The sequence below is a fragment of the Strongylocentrotus purpuratus genome, unplaced genomic scaffold (genome assembly GCF_000002235.5).
Source record: "Strongylocentrotus purpuratus isolate Spur 01 unplaced genomic scaffold, Spur_5.0 spur5_scaffold_15, whole genome shotgun sequence".
Lineage (NCBI taxonomy): Eukaryota > Metazoa > Echinodermata > Echinoidea > Camarodonta > Strongylocentrotidae > Strongylocentrotus > Strongylocentrotus purpuratus.
Window position 1 is genome coordinate 14,006,162 of NW_022145600.1, and position 17,966 is coordinate 14,024,127.

General features: G+C 37.2%; 1 protein-coding gene across 1 annotated transcript; it reads right to left on the minus strand.

Moving 5' to 3' along the window:
• Positions 1-1,195: 1,195 nt before the first annotated feature.
• On the minus strand, positions 1,196-17,199 carry LOC579119 (SET and MYND domain-containing protein 5). Its single transcript, XM_030985646.1, has 12 exons — positions 17,123-17,199; positions 13,615-13,863; positions 12,506-12,627; positions 11,657-11,726; positions 10,571-10,675; positions 9,703-9,765; positions 9,049-9,119; positions 7,972-8,078; positions 5,811-5,867; positions 5,369-5,463; positions 2,606-2,676; positions 1,196-1,433 (listed from the first exon to the last, which is right to left on the minus strand). Exons 1-12 carry the CDS (start codon positions 17,168-17,170, stop codon positions 1,298-1,300), a joined length of 1,194 nt encoding a protein of 397 aa, XP_030841506.1. The 5' UTR covers positions 17,171-17,199; the 3' UTR covers positions 1,196-1,297.
• Positions 17,200-17,966: the final 767 nt, after the last annotated feature.

Here is a 17,966-nt window from a genome sequence, read left to right on the forward strand (position 1 = left end):
ATAGTAGTTCTCATTTTCAACAAGCTACTACATGTACATTCATTATTGAACTTTGTGCTTGAATATTGTGCTTCTCCCACAAAGAAAATTAAAGAATCCATATATTCACGTCTCAGTCAAATATTCATGTAATAATGTTGAGTGAAACATATTTAAATGAACTAATCAATGATAATGGAAATGCATGTAATGTTTATTCATTTATATGTAAAGAAAGAAACATAACAGAGGGAGGTGTTGCAGTATATATGAGAAATTATATCAATTACATGTTTAGAAACAACTTAATGGATGATCAGTCGGAAACAAATGCTGATTATTGAAATCAAGTGTACAAATGTAAAAACCATTGCTGATTGTTATCTGGTATAGACTCCCTAATGCCAATTGTTTGAATCAGCTCTTTAAAGAACAGAAGATTTAGCCTATGAATGTAGCCTGATTGGTGATATGAATTATGATACAATGCTAGATGATAACAAGTGACAAACAAAACAGTTACATGAAATAACTGTAAGTTTTGGATATGTGCAACTAGTAAAATCTGCAACTAGAGTTTCTGCTACTACCTCTTCAATGACTGATTTAATCTTGACAAAAACTGTAGAAAATTGGTAGAGCAGAGGTATTGCCCATAGCACTAAGTGATCATTACCTGGTTGACTGCACTTGGGCGCAGGCTGTTTGTAGACAGAAAAGCAGTAAGCCAAATATTTCCCTGTGGATGTCACCCGAATAGTGGCCCATGTTCTGGAAACATGTATCAAGAACATTTCCTGACAGTTTTAATCTTTTACCATTAAGCATAAAAATGTTATGATCGAACTAAGAATTATCTTTTTATTTCTTTGCTTTTGTAATTTGACATTGAGCAAACACGTGAACCAAAGGTCACCAAAATCCTACGTGCAAGCAGATTTCATACAGAAATATCTGATAAATCCATCTGACCAACTTACATCTCCATAAATAAAGCAAGCAATTGGCAAAATAGTATTTTAGAATGATCCCTCTAAACCATTCATATTCAAGTTCCAATAGTGGCATTCTATCAGCTATCAGCTATGTAACGTTATATCTTAAAGCCCCTCTGCATTAGTTTGGCATGGAGGGATTAGACCTCCCTGCACGGTCACTGACATGGGGTTATCTCATCAAATCAGCTCTCAATTGAAATTAAGAAAAGGGGCATCAATTGAAATTAAGAAAAGGGGCATCAAGGGGGATCAACAGGTACCGCTTAGGCATTGTTGGCTGTATAAAGGGCGCAAGTAGCTATAAGTAGTGCAGTGGGGCATTAATTCTTTGCTTGTGATGCTTCACCATCCTCCATCTCCTCTTCTTCATCCTCCTCCTCCTCACTGGATGTTACATCAGGATCGTCACACTGGAGTCTGCACTTTGGGCAGTCACACATAAAGAGGTAGTTCTCCCTGAGCAGAAAAAAAAAATTGAAAAATATATAAAATTTATCATCATCAGTGGGAGTGTCGTGGCCGAGTGGTTTAAGGCGCTTGACTGGAGATGAGAAGGTCGAGGGTTCAAATCCCTACACGGCACCAATATCCTTTGGCAAGATATTAACCTGCACTTGCTACTCTCCACCCAGGTGTTAAATGGGTATCCGGTAGGATGCAACCTTCATTGTTGGTCAAACAATTTTTTAACGTCAAGTAACGCCTGGCTGGAATGCTCCCCAGGGATAGAAATTGTGCACACAGTGTTTGCGGGCAAGTATTGAATCCAATGACCGGGGTAATAGTACATCTGTAAAGTGCTTAGAGACATTTGTATTAAGTGCTATATAAAAGCGAAATATTATTATTATTATTATAATACTTACTTCTGAGCTTCAAATTGATAATAAACCTCATAGGCCATAACAAATTTACCCCAAACAAATTTCACATATAAACGAAAATTGGAAAGGAAAGTTTTTAATCAAATTGATGTTTTAAATTGTTCACCTCGACACAAACATCATTCTGTGGCATTAAACTTCATCATACCTAAAACTAATTTTTAATAACAAAGATAAGCATCCTTTTGAATAAAAAAATATATTTGAAACTATATACAACTTTGAGTAGTTTAAACTGAAGAATTGTAAAGATTGATTTGGGTCCAGGTTTTGAAGTAAGGATTTTGATCATAACTGTCACAAATTGTCTGTAAGCTATTATCACTTGACCATATGTTGTACAATCGCTAGATCACATGGTGTTTAAATGCTGCACTGAAAATGTATTAGAAGCAATTATTCAGTTACTTGAATAGGACTGTTTGTAACCTTTTCATTCAAATTTACAAAAAGCTACATTAAGATTCACTTCTAATTAAGCTGGTTAGACTCACTGACAGAGTCCTTGCCCATCCATAATAATACCCTCAGGGTACATACTAAATAAGGGAGACTTCCAAGTCAAAATAAAACAACGCCAAGGGCAAATTCTCTCAAAGAGGGGGCCTGATGAGGGTAAAAAAAGAAGTAAAGCTTTTAAAGTTTCTTTGATCCCCTCAAACCACCTCCCTGTAATGCTCACAGGGCTCATTTCCTTCAATTTTGACCACAGACGAAAACATTTCTGCCGAGAAGCCTACTTACCGTAACTCTTTTTGTCTAGAATGTCTGCTCCTTTCTTTACAGCATTCATCCAGATAGCTGATTAATACTTCCTATATGAAAGAATATATATATACTAGGTGTTAAAACGATTTCATACTTTTGAACAATAACTACTAAAGAGTTATAACTCACATCAAATTCAAGTTTGAATCTTATGAAGTTACAGAAAGTAAAATTTATTTTGAGTGTTTTAAAACATTTAATTCAATCCCCCAAACACCTTGCTATCCAGTCTCATAACAGTTTTTAAAAAAAACAGGTTACAAAACCATTGACAAAACTATTGACAACACCTAATGATGATTTTTCATCTAAAATTGGGGTTCTCATTCTGTGATTTGCAATATATTCATCATACATAATTCATAACATCTATAATAATAACAATTCCGCTTTTATATAGCGCTAAGTAAATCTATGATAATAATAATAATAATACATAACATTTATTAGGCGCTTAATACTGATGTTTCTAAGCGCACAGTGTTCTGATTAAGAGAAGACTATAACCCGTAGAATTAAATTAGAAGAAAAAGCAAAAATACAAAAGTAACATAGATAAGGTAAGAAAAACAGTGGCAATCAACTAAATAAAGACAAATATGGTGCGCACCTCCATTGACCGACGCACAACTGCAATTTACAATTTGAAAAGATAGGTTTTGAGTAGAGATTTGAATTGAGATACAGAGGGGGCGCAGTGAATAAAGGCGGGCAGTTTGTTCCAGAGAGCGGGGGCAATAACTGAAAAGGCGCGGTCACCATACCGGGTGTTAGTGCGGGGTCCAGGTGTTAACAGTAATGTGGAAGATGAACGAAGTGTTCGTGACGACGTACGGGAACGTAAGGATATGAGATCGGAAAGGTAAGAGGGGGCTAAGCCATTGATAGCTTTGTAGCACAGGAGAAGAATTTTGAAGGATATGCGGTGGTGAATTTTAAGCCAATGTAGTGAGTTCAATATTGGAGTTATGTGCTCTGATTTACGCGAGAGAGTCACAAGCCGAGCAGCGCTATTCTGTACCCTTTGAAGTGGGACTAGATGTGACTGAGGGAGGCCAGAAAGAGAAGAATTACAGTAATCGATATGGGTCGAGACAAAAGCATGGACTAATTTTGAAGTTGTGGGTCGGTCAAGTAGCCTCCTGATTCTACTGATCTTATATATACCAAAGGAAGCAGACTTACAAATATTACTAATGTGTTGTTTGAAAGTAAGATTGCTGTCAATATTTAAACCAAGGTCACGCACAGAAGCACAACAACTGAGAGAGCCATCACTCATAACAAGATCAGGAAAGGGGTCTGAGTTCCGAAATTTAGAAGTAATATGAATCATTTCAGATTTTGAATCATTAAGGCAGAGACAGTTTTGAAAAGACCAGGTTTTGATTTCATTGAGGCAACTGGTGAGTTTGTTCGCGGCTACTGTCCTGCTGTTTGGGTGAAGAGTTACATAAATCTGGGTGTCGTCTGCATACATAGTGTGTTGAATATTCTGATGAAGGTTAATAACATTTGAGAGAGGGCTGGTGTAAAGAATAAACAGGAGGGGGCCGACCACGGAACCCTGAGGAACGCCGCAGATGAGGGGAAATGATTCCGAGTTGGTGTCATTGATGATCACCTTCTGAGTTCGGTGCATGAGATAGGAGCGAATCCATTGAAGTACGGTGCCGGTGATGGAGAAGTCGTTCTCTAAGCGATGGAGTAACAGGTCGTGGTTGATAGTGTCAAATGCGGCAGTGTAATCAAGCAAGATGAGGACAGCTTCATTACCCTTATCTACAGCTAGAAGTAGGTCATTTAGGACCTTGACAGTTGCAGTCTCAGTAGAATGATGATTCCGATAGGCAGATTGGTGGATTGGAAACAAACCGAGATTGTCAATGTGGGCTTTCAGCTGTAGTGACACAATACGTTCCAAAACCTTCCCAAGGAATGGCAGGTTTGCGATGGGCCTGTAGTTCTTAAGTCCATTCGTGTCGAGACTCGGCTTCTTTAGGAGGGGAAGAAGCAGAGAAGTCTTAAAAGACTCTGGAACTATTCCGGATGATAACGAGAGATTGAACAGTTTGGTTATGTGAGGAAGGAGTTCATCGAGGACTTCCTTTAGAAGCCAGGTAGGAATCGGATCTAGCTTACAGTGTTTAGAAGGAAGTGAAGTGATGAGCTTCCTGACTTGTGAGAGGGATACAAGGCAGAAATCAGAGAGTTCATGACGAGGGCCTGGAGCAAAAGATCTTGAAGCTGGTGCTGGTACTACATTAGGGAAAGAGGATACAACTTTGGCGACTTTTTCCCTGAAGAATGTAGCAAATCTGTTGGCGAGTTCACTATCAGAAGAATGATCTGGAAGAGGTGAAGATTGAGTGGGCGTTGAGAGTGTCTTCACAAGACGAAACAGTTCTTTAGTGTCAGCATTCTTGATGAGATCTTTGAGATACGCTGACTTCGCATTGAAGATGCACTCATAATATGACTCGCATTCACGGCGGTACAGCTCTCTATCAACAAAAAGTCCAGATTTGATCGAACGATGATGTCTCTAAGCACTTTACAGATATTCTATTACCCATGTCATTGGATTCAATACTTGCCCGCACACACTGTGTGCACAATCTCCACTCCCTGGGGAGCATTGATTATATAAAGCTATATGTGTTGCCAATTTGAAAGAGGGAAATGTAGATTATACACGTTGATCTTTGCCATCGATAAATGAACATAAAATATTCTTACCTGTCCCTCAGTTATATCTGTGAGAGCAACGAGGCTAAGGGTGGAGTTGTTGTGAAGAAAACTAATCTTTGCGTTTGGTACACAACTGTGATTACCTGCATACACAAATGGATAAATAGAATGTAAATGAATGCCACATTTGATCAAGCAACTTTCACCAAAAATGTAGGACTAAGATTACAAATCTAATTTGGATTTTGGCTAGAGTTAGACTTAGAGTTAGCATACCGATTAATTTTAGGGTTAGGGTTAGGTGTACTTTGGGGTCTAGGAATAAAATCTGGAGTTGATTTTGTGAAGTTTCCTATATCCTCATTACTCATTGGCAGGTATTATACATTCATATTATTATACATTCAGTCTTGATTATTCCATGGAAGTTTGGTTTATGTGGAAATTCATTAGCTAAAATAAATAAGTAAAGAAGCATCCGAGTACTTACAGCAACTTTGGAGTTTATAGAGAGCTGAACCCTCACAGTTCAGGAATGCTCCTGATTCTAAGGAAATGACAAAATGAAATAAAATGTATTTAATACCTCTCTTTTAGAAATCTAGCCATCTAATTGTTTGAAATGGGAGTCGTGATTTTAGCCATGCCGCCTACCGATCAATAGTTTTTTTAAAGATGCCCGCTGCCCCGGGTAACGGGCTGCATAAACAAATTTTGGTAAAATCCCCATTGGTTTACGTGTTAACAGTTTCTTTGTGCGAGCGCGGATACAAAATACAGTGCATGCAAATGATTGTAACATTCAGGCAACTTTCCAGCGAAGATTTACAGACAGTATCTCAGATTTTCTGTGATGTTTTAACCAGTCTTTACTCAAATCTTCAAAAAAAGGATAAGGTAAGAATTGTTTGTAGATTTTTTTGTGAATTCGGTATATAAAAGATATAAAGACTTTAATATTCAAGGCATATTTGTTTTTATAGGCTCAAGGGGACGTTACATCCAGCTACATACCTGCCAACATTTGAAAATGAGAATTAAGAATTTTTAGCACGGTATGTCTTCGAAAATAAGAAATCCTTACCCTTAACAGGCGTTCACACATGCAGCGGCAGTGTAACTGGCAATACGCGATAAATCTGTGCAAAAAAGCGAATACAAATTCGCTGCTCAATCATGCAGCCCTTCAACGCACGCAATACGTGAACTTTCACATCGCGGCATATGATAAAACAAGCTTAATTTGGCTTAAGCAACACAACAACAACAAAAAAACAACAATAACAACAAACAAACAAAAAAAAAAATTTCGAAATTTTGAAAATCTGGAATCTCCCGCATTTTGGGGTCCTAAAAATCCAGAAAAACGGGATATCTCGGATTATTCGGGATGGTTGGCAGGTATGCAGCCAACCCCCCACCGAGGCATGCTTCCTCTCCTAGCAGTCAATATATTTATATGACAAAATCTTACCAACACAATTATGGTTAGGCATTAATCATCAATTGAGAAATCTAGTGTATGGATAAGGATTGATAAATAAGAAAGAGAAAAAAGTCAGTGAATTTTGTTAGAGGAGGAGGGATGATCAAAAAATTAAAAAAATTAAAACAGAAAATGTTTGACAGGGACCAATGTATCCTTACCCGAGACAAGCAAACTCTTTATAATCACAGTTATAGTTAAATACATCTTCAGTTAGGTCCGCAAGGGGTTTAAACATGTAACAGCAACAGGTGTGAAATTTGATTGTACAGATTTAAAAATCAGCTCTAGGTTTAAATTTTAATTGTACAGGTTCGAAAGTCAGCAACAAGTTAATATTCATTCTCAACCCACATTATTCATGAAATATTGGAGACAAAAACTGTTTGAAATGCTTCAAATGGCGCTCAGATTGCATCAGAGTGCATGTAAGAACCCAAGAGCTTTGAAGCAAGCAATGAAACCCAGCCTCACATGGGACTTTGTGCTTCACAGACATGAGTTCATAGTCCTTAAAGGCATCGTTTAACAATGTTAAATCTGAGATGCATGGACCTACATGTTATCAGTGTCTGTGATATGGTGTAATATTGAAGCCCTAAAAAAATTGCGCTTCGAAATGATCATAAAGTGCCTCAAAAAAAAATAAAAATCTTTGAGTGACCGGTTTTACCATACTCATTTTCCCCAATAGACTGTAGTGTTAAGAAAACTGTCAGGAAAATGTAAAATTTTATTTCGATTTTCAATCATAAATATCTTGATAATCAGACAGGCGATCGGCTGGTATAAGTCATGGGTTCCTGACTGACCTAAAGGTTTATAATTATCATCGCAGCATGAGCTAAATCCAGGATTTTGTATCAGAATCTGAGGCAATTTTACTGAGTCACTTCAAAGCAAGCAACGGAACCCAGCCTCATGGGAGTTTGTGCTTCACAGACATCAGTTCATAGTCCTTATTCCTTATTCCACATTCCAATTCTCATGTTCAGATTTTTGTTTGTGAACTACCCTGCATATCTGAAATATACAAAAAAAACAAGGAATATCACTAAAGCAAGGAATATCACTAAAACAAGGAATATCACTAAAACAAGGAATATCACTAAAACAAGGAATATCCTCAGCTATTTTGAGTGTACAAACATGATGTCTACAATACCTTTCTCCATTTCCACATAAAGCTGGTCAATAAACTGGTCTAGATTCTGTCTTTCCTCTGCTTCCAAATCAAGCTCATCACAATTGTGTACATATACACTAAGAGAACTGAAATAAATAAAATTAAACAAATTAAAAAATATTTTCTTTGTCAATGAATGCTATGCCACCACATACCCAAGAAAGAACACTTGTCCAAATGCACTCATGAGATACTAAGATTATGTGTAATGAAGATATTTCTGAACAGCAAAATAATGCTATAAAATTATGCAGTAATTTAGAATCACTAGAGACAACTTTTTTCTTCCACTTTCTATATTTCCTTTCTTATAAAAACTCTTGATTACTTTTTTGTTTAGACTATACAAGTTCATGGTAAGCTAACATAGATATTAAGCTACAATATTGAAAATGTTCATGGTAGTTATTTGTAGTTGATATGAATTTCAGGATTATTTTAAAGGGAAAGTCCACCCCAAAAATAAGTTTGTTTCGATAGAGGCAGAATAATAAGAAAATCAGGTGAGTGAAAGTTTGAGCAAATTCTGAATGAAAATAAGAAAGTTATGAATTATTGAAGTTGTGATCAATCAAATACAAATTGGCAACTCTGTGACGTATTATACGAGCTCTCCTTCATTTGCTTTGTGCATAATATTCCATAAAATCATGTTTTCTTCGTTATTGATGACGGAATATATATTTGTTCCTTGCAGGGGGAGTATAGAAACATATTTGCAATTATTATATTTAGGGTGCATGTATGGTTGAAATTTTTCTTGAGGGAAAATGAAAATTTTAGATTTTTTTAGTACTAAGCAAATGGAAGTTGAGCTCGCATTTTACGTCATAGAGTTGCCAATTTGTGTTTGATTGATCACAACTTAAAAAATCCTAACTTCCTTATTTTTAATCGGAATTTGCTCAAACTTTCACTGACTTGTTTCTCTCATTTTTCTACTCCTATTAAAACTAACTTAATTTCAGGGTGGACTTTCCCTTTAATACATGCCAACGAAGCCAAATAGAACATATTTTGTGAGCTTTTTAAAGACCTCTTGAGTAGTTACATTACCTAGACCCGACCCCTTGTCCATTCATACCAATAAGAGCAAACAGAGATCTCAAGCCCCCTGGAGTAAACCACTAGAATGGAGAGAGAAGCATGGAATCAAGATTAGAGAATGAAATAATAGTAATAATAATTGGTCAATTTATATAGCGCAGCTACTATATGAATATACTCTACTGCGCTTAATACAAGGTATCATATCATTACTCTGGCTGTAGCTGAGCTGCCATGATAAGGCGCTAAAGCATTTCAAGGAATTAAATTCCTGCCAGGTACCCATTAGTGCCGCAGGGGGACTCGAACCGCAGACCTTGTAATCAACAGGCTGGTGACGTATCCACTCGACCACGACACCTCTAAATGAAAGACATTGAACTGTTTATTGTACAGAGTCTCCTTTTGGAGTCATCACTTTAGCCTCAAATGGTTTAAAGTCTACCTAGAGGTCTAGGTCTATTAGGAATATATCATAGCAACATTGAACCCCTAATTTACAAAAAAAAATACTTTTTGGAGATTGCTACATTTTCAACTACCCGGTAATATGCATAGTGCAAGAGCAGAAAGTGCAAAAAAATATTTTAATCAATTTTTTGTTGAGATAAATAGTATGGTGAGTAAATGAGAACATTTTAAAGACTTTAAATGGCACAATACCTGAGCAACTGATTCTTCATGGAGTGCATTGAGTAACAGAGGCTGAAGAGCTTCATACTGACCCTGCAAATACAACAAAATAACAATAATTCATAATAATTCCATAATTATGAATATATTCCATTTATATTACCATTAACTCTTATCCTGCCATAATGAATACAGCCCAGTGTCATAGGGCTAATCCCCATAGTGCCAAGCCACAAATCCCCCCTGTGCCAAGTTTATTTTGAGATATTCTGATGGTGCGATCAATAGCGTGTGCGAAGCACTCAGCACAGTACAATGAGCATAACTGCTATTACGAATGCAAGCATGCCAATCGATAGCACGCTCGTGTGAACAAAGCACTATAACGGTAGCGTGCATGCAGCCTTATGGCAGGATATGAGTTAAAACAACTGTACTGGGTATTTAAAAGTCGTTTCTTCTCATTACTTTCCTTTAAAGTTTCCCATCTTTAAACTACACCGTCCACTCATCAAAAATTATGTACATGATACTAATCGTCTTTACTCTGGCAAATACAGTTCAAAGATTATATGCTCACAGAAATATATTTACTGAATTGAGCTGAAACTGGTTGAAAAAAATCTTTCGAAATAAAAAGAAAGTAAAATGTTATGCAAAACTAATTTGGAGAAGTGACCCAACATATGATTGATCGCTATTAATTGACTCCTTTAAATCTCAACTCAAGTTGAGTTTGACATCCATTATATACAAATAACATTTGCTATTGTACTGAACAGTAACAGTGATTGTGATTGAATTTGGATGAATGGCAACTCTTCATTAGACAGGGCTCAGTTTCACAAAATCTCATACCTCAAGATTGGTATGAAATGCAATGATTCAAACTTTATACCTCAAATTGCTTCCCAAGCAGTTTGTGTGACAGTTGTCTCTCTTCATTCTGGGGCACATGGCAGAACTGGTTGAAGGATGCTAAGATTTCTTCCTTTGACTTGGCCTGGAGGTAAGGAATCAACCCAAACATTTCCATACATCTCTCTCATGGAAACTTACATTTACTTCTTAAAGATAAAGTGGAGTTCTGGTCATGCTCTTGCATTGTGAAAGAAACGGTGTGGAATCGATCAGAAAAGGTTGACCATCTAGCATGTAAGTATTGATGTGTACTGCAAGGTTCTGGAATCATCGAAAAGATAAGAAATTTGGCCCAGTCTTGGTAAATTTACAAGCACTGTACACAGAAATATGTATATGGGACTACACAAACATGTGGCATAAAAATTTGTCCTGATTTTCATGCTTGTTACATGCCATATTTAGAATATTAAAGCATTTGAAGAGCCATGCTTTTCAGGGAACATTTTTAATCTGATGTTCTTCCACATTTGCATAATAACAATGATAACGCAAACAAATTATTTTTCACCTCTTCCCAGAACTCAATCTTCTCTTTAACCTGTAGTTTACTTTATTCTCATTTTCCCCATACGTTGCATACAGGAAATATCCTGTTCCAGTAGGCAATAGGGTTACTTGGCTTCAAGGCAAAAATAGTTAATCCCCTGTCTCAGTAAAACAGAATAACTATTTTGGAGTCATTTTCCTGAAAGCTCTCAGTGTCTTTATAGCTGTTGAAAAACAAAAGATTCACAAATTGGCATTTGGCCATATCAACTAAAATGCTAAATAAAAGTTTATTCTTATAAATGGAACAATTAAGATATCTATTCTCTTCATTTAATTGCTATCTTATGAGATTGAAGACATTTTGAATGAAAAAAGTCAGCACCTCCAAAAAGGAGATGAGAGGAAATAGTCAAACCTGCTTTAGCAACCACCTGTATAGAAAGACCACCTGTCTACAGAGACCTCATTTTTCGTTTCCTTTGAAAAAGATGGAACCTGTACATAAAGACCACCTGCCTATAAAGACCACTTTTCTTGATTGGGTGGTCTTTATAGACAGGTTTCACTGTACCTGTTTGATAGATGCAATCATTTTGGCAATCAACATAATACTGGTAGTCTCAGGAGGGTAGTGCATTGTTCTGGAGCAAGAGAAACAAAAAGAAATAGTTTATTAGCTTTTATACTTAAGTAAAATCTATGAAATTAGATGTATAACATGTGTTGGACGTAAATCTTGGATTCTTTGAAACTACAGTGGAGTTTAAAGGCATCGTTTAACAATGTTAAATCTGAGATGCATGGGCCTATGTGTTATTAGTTTCTGTGATATATGGTGTGGTGTAATATTGAAGCCCTAAAAAAATTGCGTTTCAAAAAGATCATGAAGTGCTTCAAAAAGTAGAAATCCTTGAGTGACCGGTTTTACCATACCATACTCATTTTCCCCAGTAGACTGAAGTGTTATAAAAACCGTTAGGAAAACGCAAAATTTGATTTCGATTTCTAATCATTAATATCTTGATAATCAGACAGGCAATCGGCTTGTAAAAGTCATTGGGTTCCTGATTGACCTTAAGGTTTATAATTATGATTGCAGCATGAGCTGAATCCAGGATTATGTTTCAGAATCTGAGACAAAGTTACCCAATCCCTTTAATATACACTATGTTGACATTAAAAAAAGAAGCAAATTCAAACAAATAACACCATAAACCTGCTATAATAAGTGTGTCGCAGCACTGATTGAAAAGAAAGTTTGTTAAAGTGGAATCATTTGGAAAGCTTTGATGCTACATGGAACCATGTACACCTAATGATAAGAAGTCCCACTAAATAAATCCATTTTTGCTTGAATTTCTCGCGTAATCACAGGTTACTGGTTAGTAAATATGGGTCGTGGTCTTTCATCTTGACTTACTTCCAAACTTCTTGAAGGATGACTAGAGGGTGATTTGGGTCAGGAGGATGCTGAGATAAACAGAGGACTTGATGATATTGATTCCACGCCTGCTCTCGACACTCACTGCAGCAATACGAGATCTAAAACAGCAAAGGAATTCTTTGATAAATAAAAGCTCTTGACACTCACTACTGCAATACCAGGACTTAAACATGGTATCAAAAACATTTGTAAGACTGGCTACCGCATCTCATTTAAAAGATATTTCTAACTTGACTTGCAAGTTGCCATAGTTATATCTTTTTTTAATCTGTGCTATATTCCAGTACCTGTATTTGAAAGCAGGAAGACAAATTCATTTAAGGCAAGTAGTACTAAGAGCAAGTCTAAAACATTTTCTGTCTTCTGACCATATCATATTGCCATGCACACATAGTAACTTTAATCACCCTAATAATAATCACATATTACAACTTTCCAATTGCGTACAGGCAATTTGTTGAAGTTCAGGCAAGCCTGCTGAAGGGCAGATTTGCTATTTCTAAATGAGAATTAGATCTTTCTTCACAATCAGTAGTGAAAGTACCTGTTTCAGTGAGCTTTCCCTTTCTGCGCTGCAAGCTTCTTCAGAACCATGCCATAGGGGGCGCTATTGCTGATGCAGTACGATCATGAAAGCTTACCAAAAGCATAGGTAATTATTCTGGGTGGTAGTGAAGAAGAAGAGCTAGCTCTAAAGTTACATCACCAAACCGATGAACCTCTCCAGGTATTTCTGATCGTAGGCAGGTCTTGGATAGAAGAACATGATACGTGCACTGGTGCTATTGAAATCCAGCCAAAGAACTGGATCCAAGATCTTAATTATATAACTGTGTTGCCATTGAATTCTTCAAGTCTCTTGTCCAAATTCCTACTCGGACTCTTCTCCTCTCCATTTTCAGCACAGCAAACAAATAAAGTTCCCTTTCTTCACCCTACAGCACTCCATGTGACAAAGAAGTTGTTGGAACTCTAGTTTGTTAAACCTTCCTATTCTTTCTAATCATCTTGTTCCAATTCCTCTCCCGACTCTTCTGTCGCCCCCCCCCCCCCCAGACAGCAGATAAAATAAGAAGAACTCTTACCCGACAATGGGGGCAGTGCACAAAGTTCTGTTTCTCCGCCTGACAGCACTCCATATAGGGAAGCACCAGCGAAGGGTTGGCCGATAGACGTCTGGCCATTTCTTCAGCATTTTCCATCGACCTCATGCAGTATTCACATGCCTCATAGTGGTAGCACTCGTTCCATAAGAATTGTGCACAGACGAGAGGCTTCTCTTCGAAAAGTACGGTCCCCGCTGCTATGTCTCTTGAAGCAAACAGACCTCTTCCCTAGTTAAATGAATTTAGAAAAAAAAGTAGCATGTGACCCAATATGTTTCAGCATATTTCTACAGGACTCAGAATAGGACGGCATTGAGTACTCAGATGGCTAGGTGAAACTAACTCCATGACAGTCATAACCTACGGAGATGTCAGGAAGTGGATAAACCGTACCACAAAACCATGATCTGCGACAAATTAATTATTTCTATACTATCGGCTAGAAGAAATATATAGTCCTTGCCACGATCCGTCAGATTTTATCCTAAATTACCAAATAAGATTATGAGGCTTAATTTCACTCAAACTTGTTAAAAAATCAAAAGTCTAAGTTACTGGTAGGCTGACCAGTAGCACAAACTTCCAATTCGCATGAAAACATGTGTTACTAATGATATGTACGAATGTATAAAATTGATGAAACTCAAGGTTGCTTTGGCGACAAGCGAACAGAAATTTGCAAGTAAGACCCTTTAACTTTTTTCAAGTTAAGAAAATAATATGAAATAATATATTATAGAGGTCTATGATAGTTTTAACATTTATTTATCAAATATTTATGAGATATGATTTGTGTCAAGATTTGGCTTTGAAAATGGAAAATGTCTAGAAAATTCACACGAAACAGGTAATAAACATAACGACTTTTAACTCTTGATCTTTATTTGGACATTTAATGAATATTTACTTCATTTTGGGTATGTTTTAGTAGGGTATCTCCACGCTGGAGTTACGGGTCAAATTTTGGATAGATCTAGATTAGGCAAATTCATGCAAAAAAATATATTCAAAAAATTGACTTGAAAACACATCAGACAATTAGTCTGAACTGAGTCAGGAGCAGATTTGAAGAAATTATATTTTTAAATGTTGTAAAACCAAAGATATAAGAAGAAAACTGACCAAGTATCTGTACTAAAAATCGTACATGTAAAATTGGTCGTACACATTCGACAGCTCTAAATGACGCGCACGGTTGCGTTACGTGCGTTCTCGAATCCAAAATCATACCTCACACACACACTCTCACCATACCGCGAATGGTCCGTCGTGGGGAGCTAGCCGGCTGAGAGTTTGCAGCGATATCAACGCAGCTTCGGAGCTCCGCAGCGCGCCATTTTAGCGGGACTCGGAAAGGTTCGCGGTGGGAAGGCAGCGGCCTAGCTTTTTGCCCAAACAACGCTAGATCGGCTGCTGGCAAAATGAAAATAACTACGATCGAGAACATCGTCGGTTTCTTAACTTTTCAGTGAGATAATTCTGAATTCTAATTGAGACTATATAATAAATTAAATCGACAAAGAAACCTCGGTAGAACTCTTATAACTATATAAAAGCTTGTTTATTTCTTCATTTGACATTTTGTTTTTGACAATTTTTTCGTGCGCGAGTCAATGCAAACTATGTATTACCCATAGTATATATCTCTATGGTATTACCAAACTTTCAACACGCAAGGAACGGGGAACACTCGCGGACCTCGTATCAAATTCGTTGCAAAAAAAAAAAATCAAGGGTGATTTTGAAGCAGTGAAGAATATTGGCGCTGCAATGCGCAGAAATATATTTGAAAGAAACTTAAAAAATTATACCTGAATTTTCAGAAAATCGTATTTGTATTAGTGTACCTAGATGTGAATTGTTTATAACTCAGATTTTATGAAGATTTGTCAGGAAAAAATGTCAATTTTTTCCGTTTGGTGGTCATTTCTAGGCTAATATTTTAAAAGTTACTTCAGTAATGGTCCCGATGTTTCTCTTATCATACTCGCATGTTATTCCTACAAAGATTAAACATAGGATGGTTAAGGGTAAGACCGGATAACATTATGAAAAAGATATATCCTTCCAATAGGTATTTGACTATCGCGCACATTGGCTTGGTTTCAGCGCACCCGGCAGCGGTTTCACGCCCAATACGAGTTACTCTGCAGGGTTCCTCTTTGATTGCGTGTGGAAACGGCGGTTTCTCGCCAGATTTGGCTTGCTTGTCTGATGACGTCATTGGAAAAATTTCCTTTCGCCTCGACTTCGAATTTTCAGAAACGGACATGTGAAAGTGCATTTTTGTTAAAGTCAAAGTTCAATGTCATCTTTACCATCGTAATCTTCCCTGAAGATAAGTTTTAATAGTTCTAAAACTAATTTAATTTGTTTATTTATACATTTTTCTCGTTACTTGATGAATATAAATCAAATCGGAACATACAATCATTGTTTTTTTACTTCCTCAAAATTGATTGTCAGGAAATTACGGAAATTTGTCTGTCTTTTTGTGGCAGTGAGTTCATTAACGACTAATTAGCTAATTAATTTGCTAATTGCTAATTACTAATTAATTATAGAAGGGTCTATAGTACATCAAATAATACAATATTGGTTTTCTTCCCCTATCACATGTTCTTTCCTTAAGGTTTTATCTAGAAAAATGAATAATTTTTACATTTTTGATAAGACCATCCTTTATATTGGTCATGGTCGGTCACAGATTTTGAGAGGTCTCAATGGTAAAACAATGGCGATAATAAAATCAGATTTTTAATCTTAAAAAAATCATAACTCGCTAAATATTTGTCCTAGAGCTATGGTTTATATACCATTTTAAATGGTTTGTCAAGCCCTTTCCAATGATATAAGATACAATGTAATCCCACAATTTTTATTTTTTTAGTCACATACCTACTTCCAACCTCCCATAGACCCTATCCAAGTTTTGGGCTGATTATTGCCGACCCACCACAGCAAGGCCATTCAGATTTTCGTACGCGACCGAAGCGCCCTCTAGTGCCCCATGAATGTGCCTATCTAGATCTAGGCTTTTTCTTAGATCTAGGCTTTTTCTAGATCTAGACTTTTTCTTATATAGATCTAGACCTGCTTGACGCCCTTCTGGCTTTCACTGTTTCAGCACACAACACCATGTTTTTGTCTTATGTTTTTATGTATTACATGTTATACCAATGGAAAACAAATTTCTGTATTATATTATGGACAATAAAATCTTGAATCTTGAATCTTGAATCTTGAACAAGCGCCCAAAAAATAACTGGTATCGAAAATTGAGTTCCGCCTCCAAGTGAGCGCGGAGCTCCGCTTACTTACACATAAAGGTATGCAATTGCGTGTGTATCTCCAAGGCGCGCAGATGAAGATGGGACATAAGCCATAAATATGTCAATGCGCTGTCATTACTAATGACACAGCTAATATTTCGAATTCAATAACGATGATGATGCAATAATAGTAAAAATCAAATGTCAATTATTACCTTTAATTCATCAATAAAGCGAACGTTGACAATAGATTCGTTTGCCATGGCACCGTTTTCGAGTTCGACGTAGCAGAAGGAAAATGTTGTTGTGTTTTGAGTTATTGGCGATTAGTCAGTGATTTGACTATTGTCGCCAAAACAAGCAGCATTGCGTCTTCGAAAAGTCAAACTGGGAAGAAAAAAAGACAGACATTGCCTCGCGAGCTAGCTCAATAAGGGTGCATTTAATTCTGACGGCCGATAAGCTTCCAAGGTGACCTTGCTAGACCATTGAAGCCCCCGGCCACCCCCCCCCCCCCCCCACTCAGGGGTCGGAATGACCACATGCGTGTTGCCAAAATGTCCGGTAAAGGGGTACTTTTCGTGCGACAAAGTCCGGCCCGAGAATTGTAAAAAAAGGGGTGTATTTGACTTTCACCCGGAGATTTCTTCAAAAAAGGGGTGTTTTTTCTTCTTTTTTCTCATCTCTTTGGACTCCTGAGAAATTATTCCGAATTTAGGGGGGTACATTGAGCATTTTTCCTGATTAAGGGGGGTCTCCAAAGCAGGAAAAGGCCGCGAAAAGCCCGCGAAAGGGGGGTTCGAAAATGTTGGCAGTCCTCAGATAGGGGGTGCTTTAAAAAATAGGGAACGAGCATATGCGTACCCTAAATAACACTGAGTGGGGGGGCCGGGTTGAAGCCCTACTAAATAAGTACGGCGTTCCTCATAACCTACGTAACAAGTTAATGCACACAACATTTTGTTTTCTGGTAAAACTACATAACTCAGGGCCAGGGGCGAAGTTGCCGGGGGGGGGGGCAAGGGGGGCAAGGGGTGCAGTGCCGGCCTCCACTTTTCA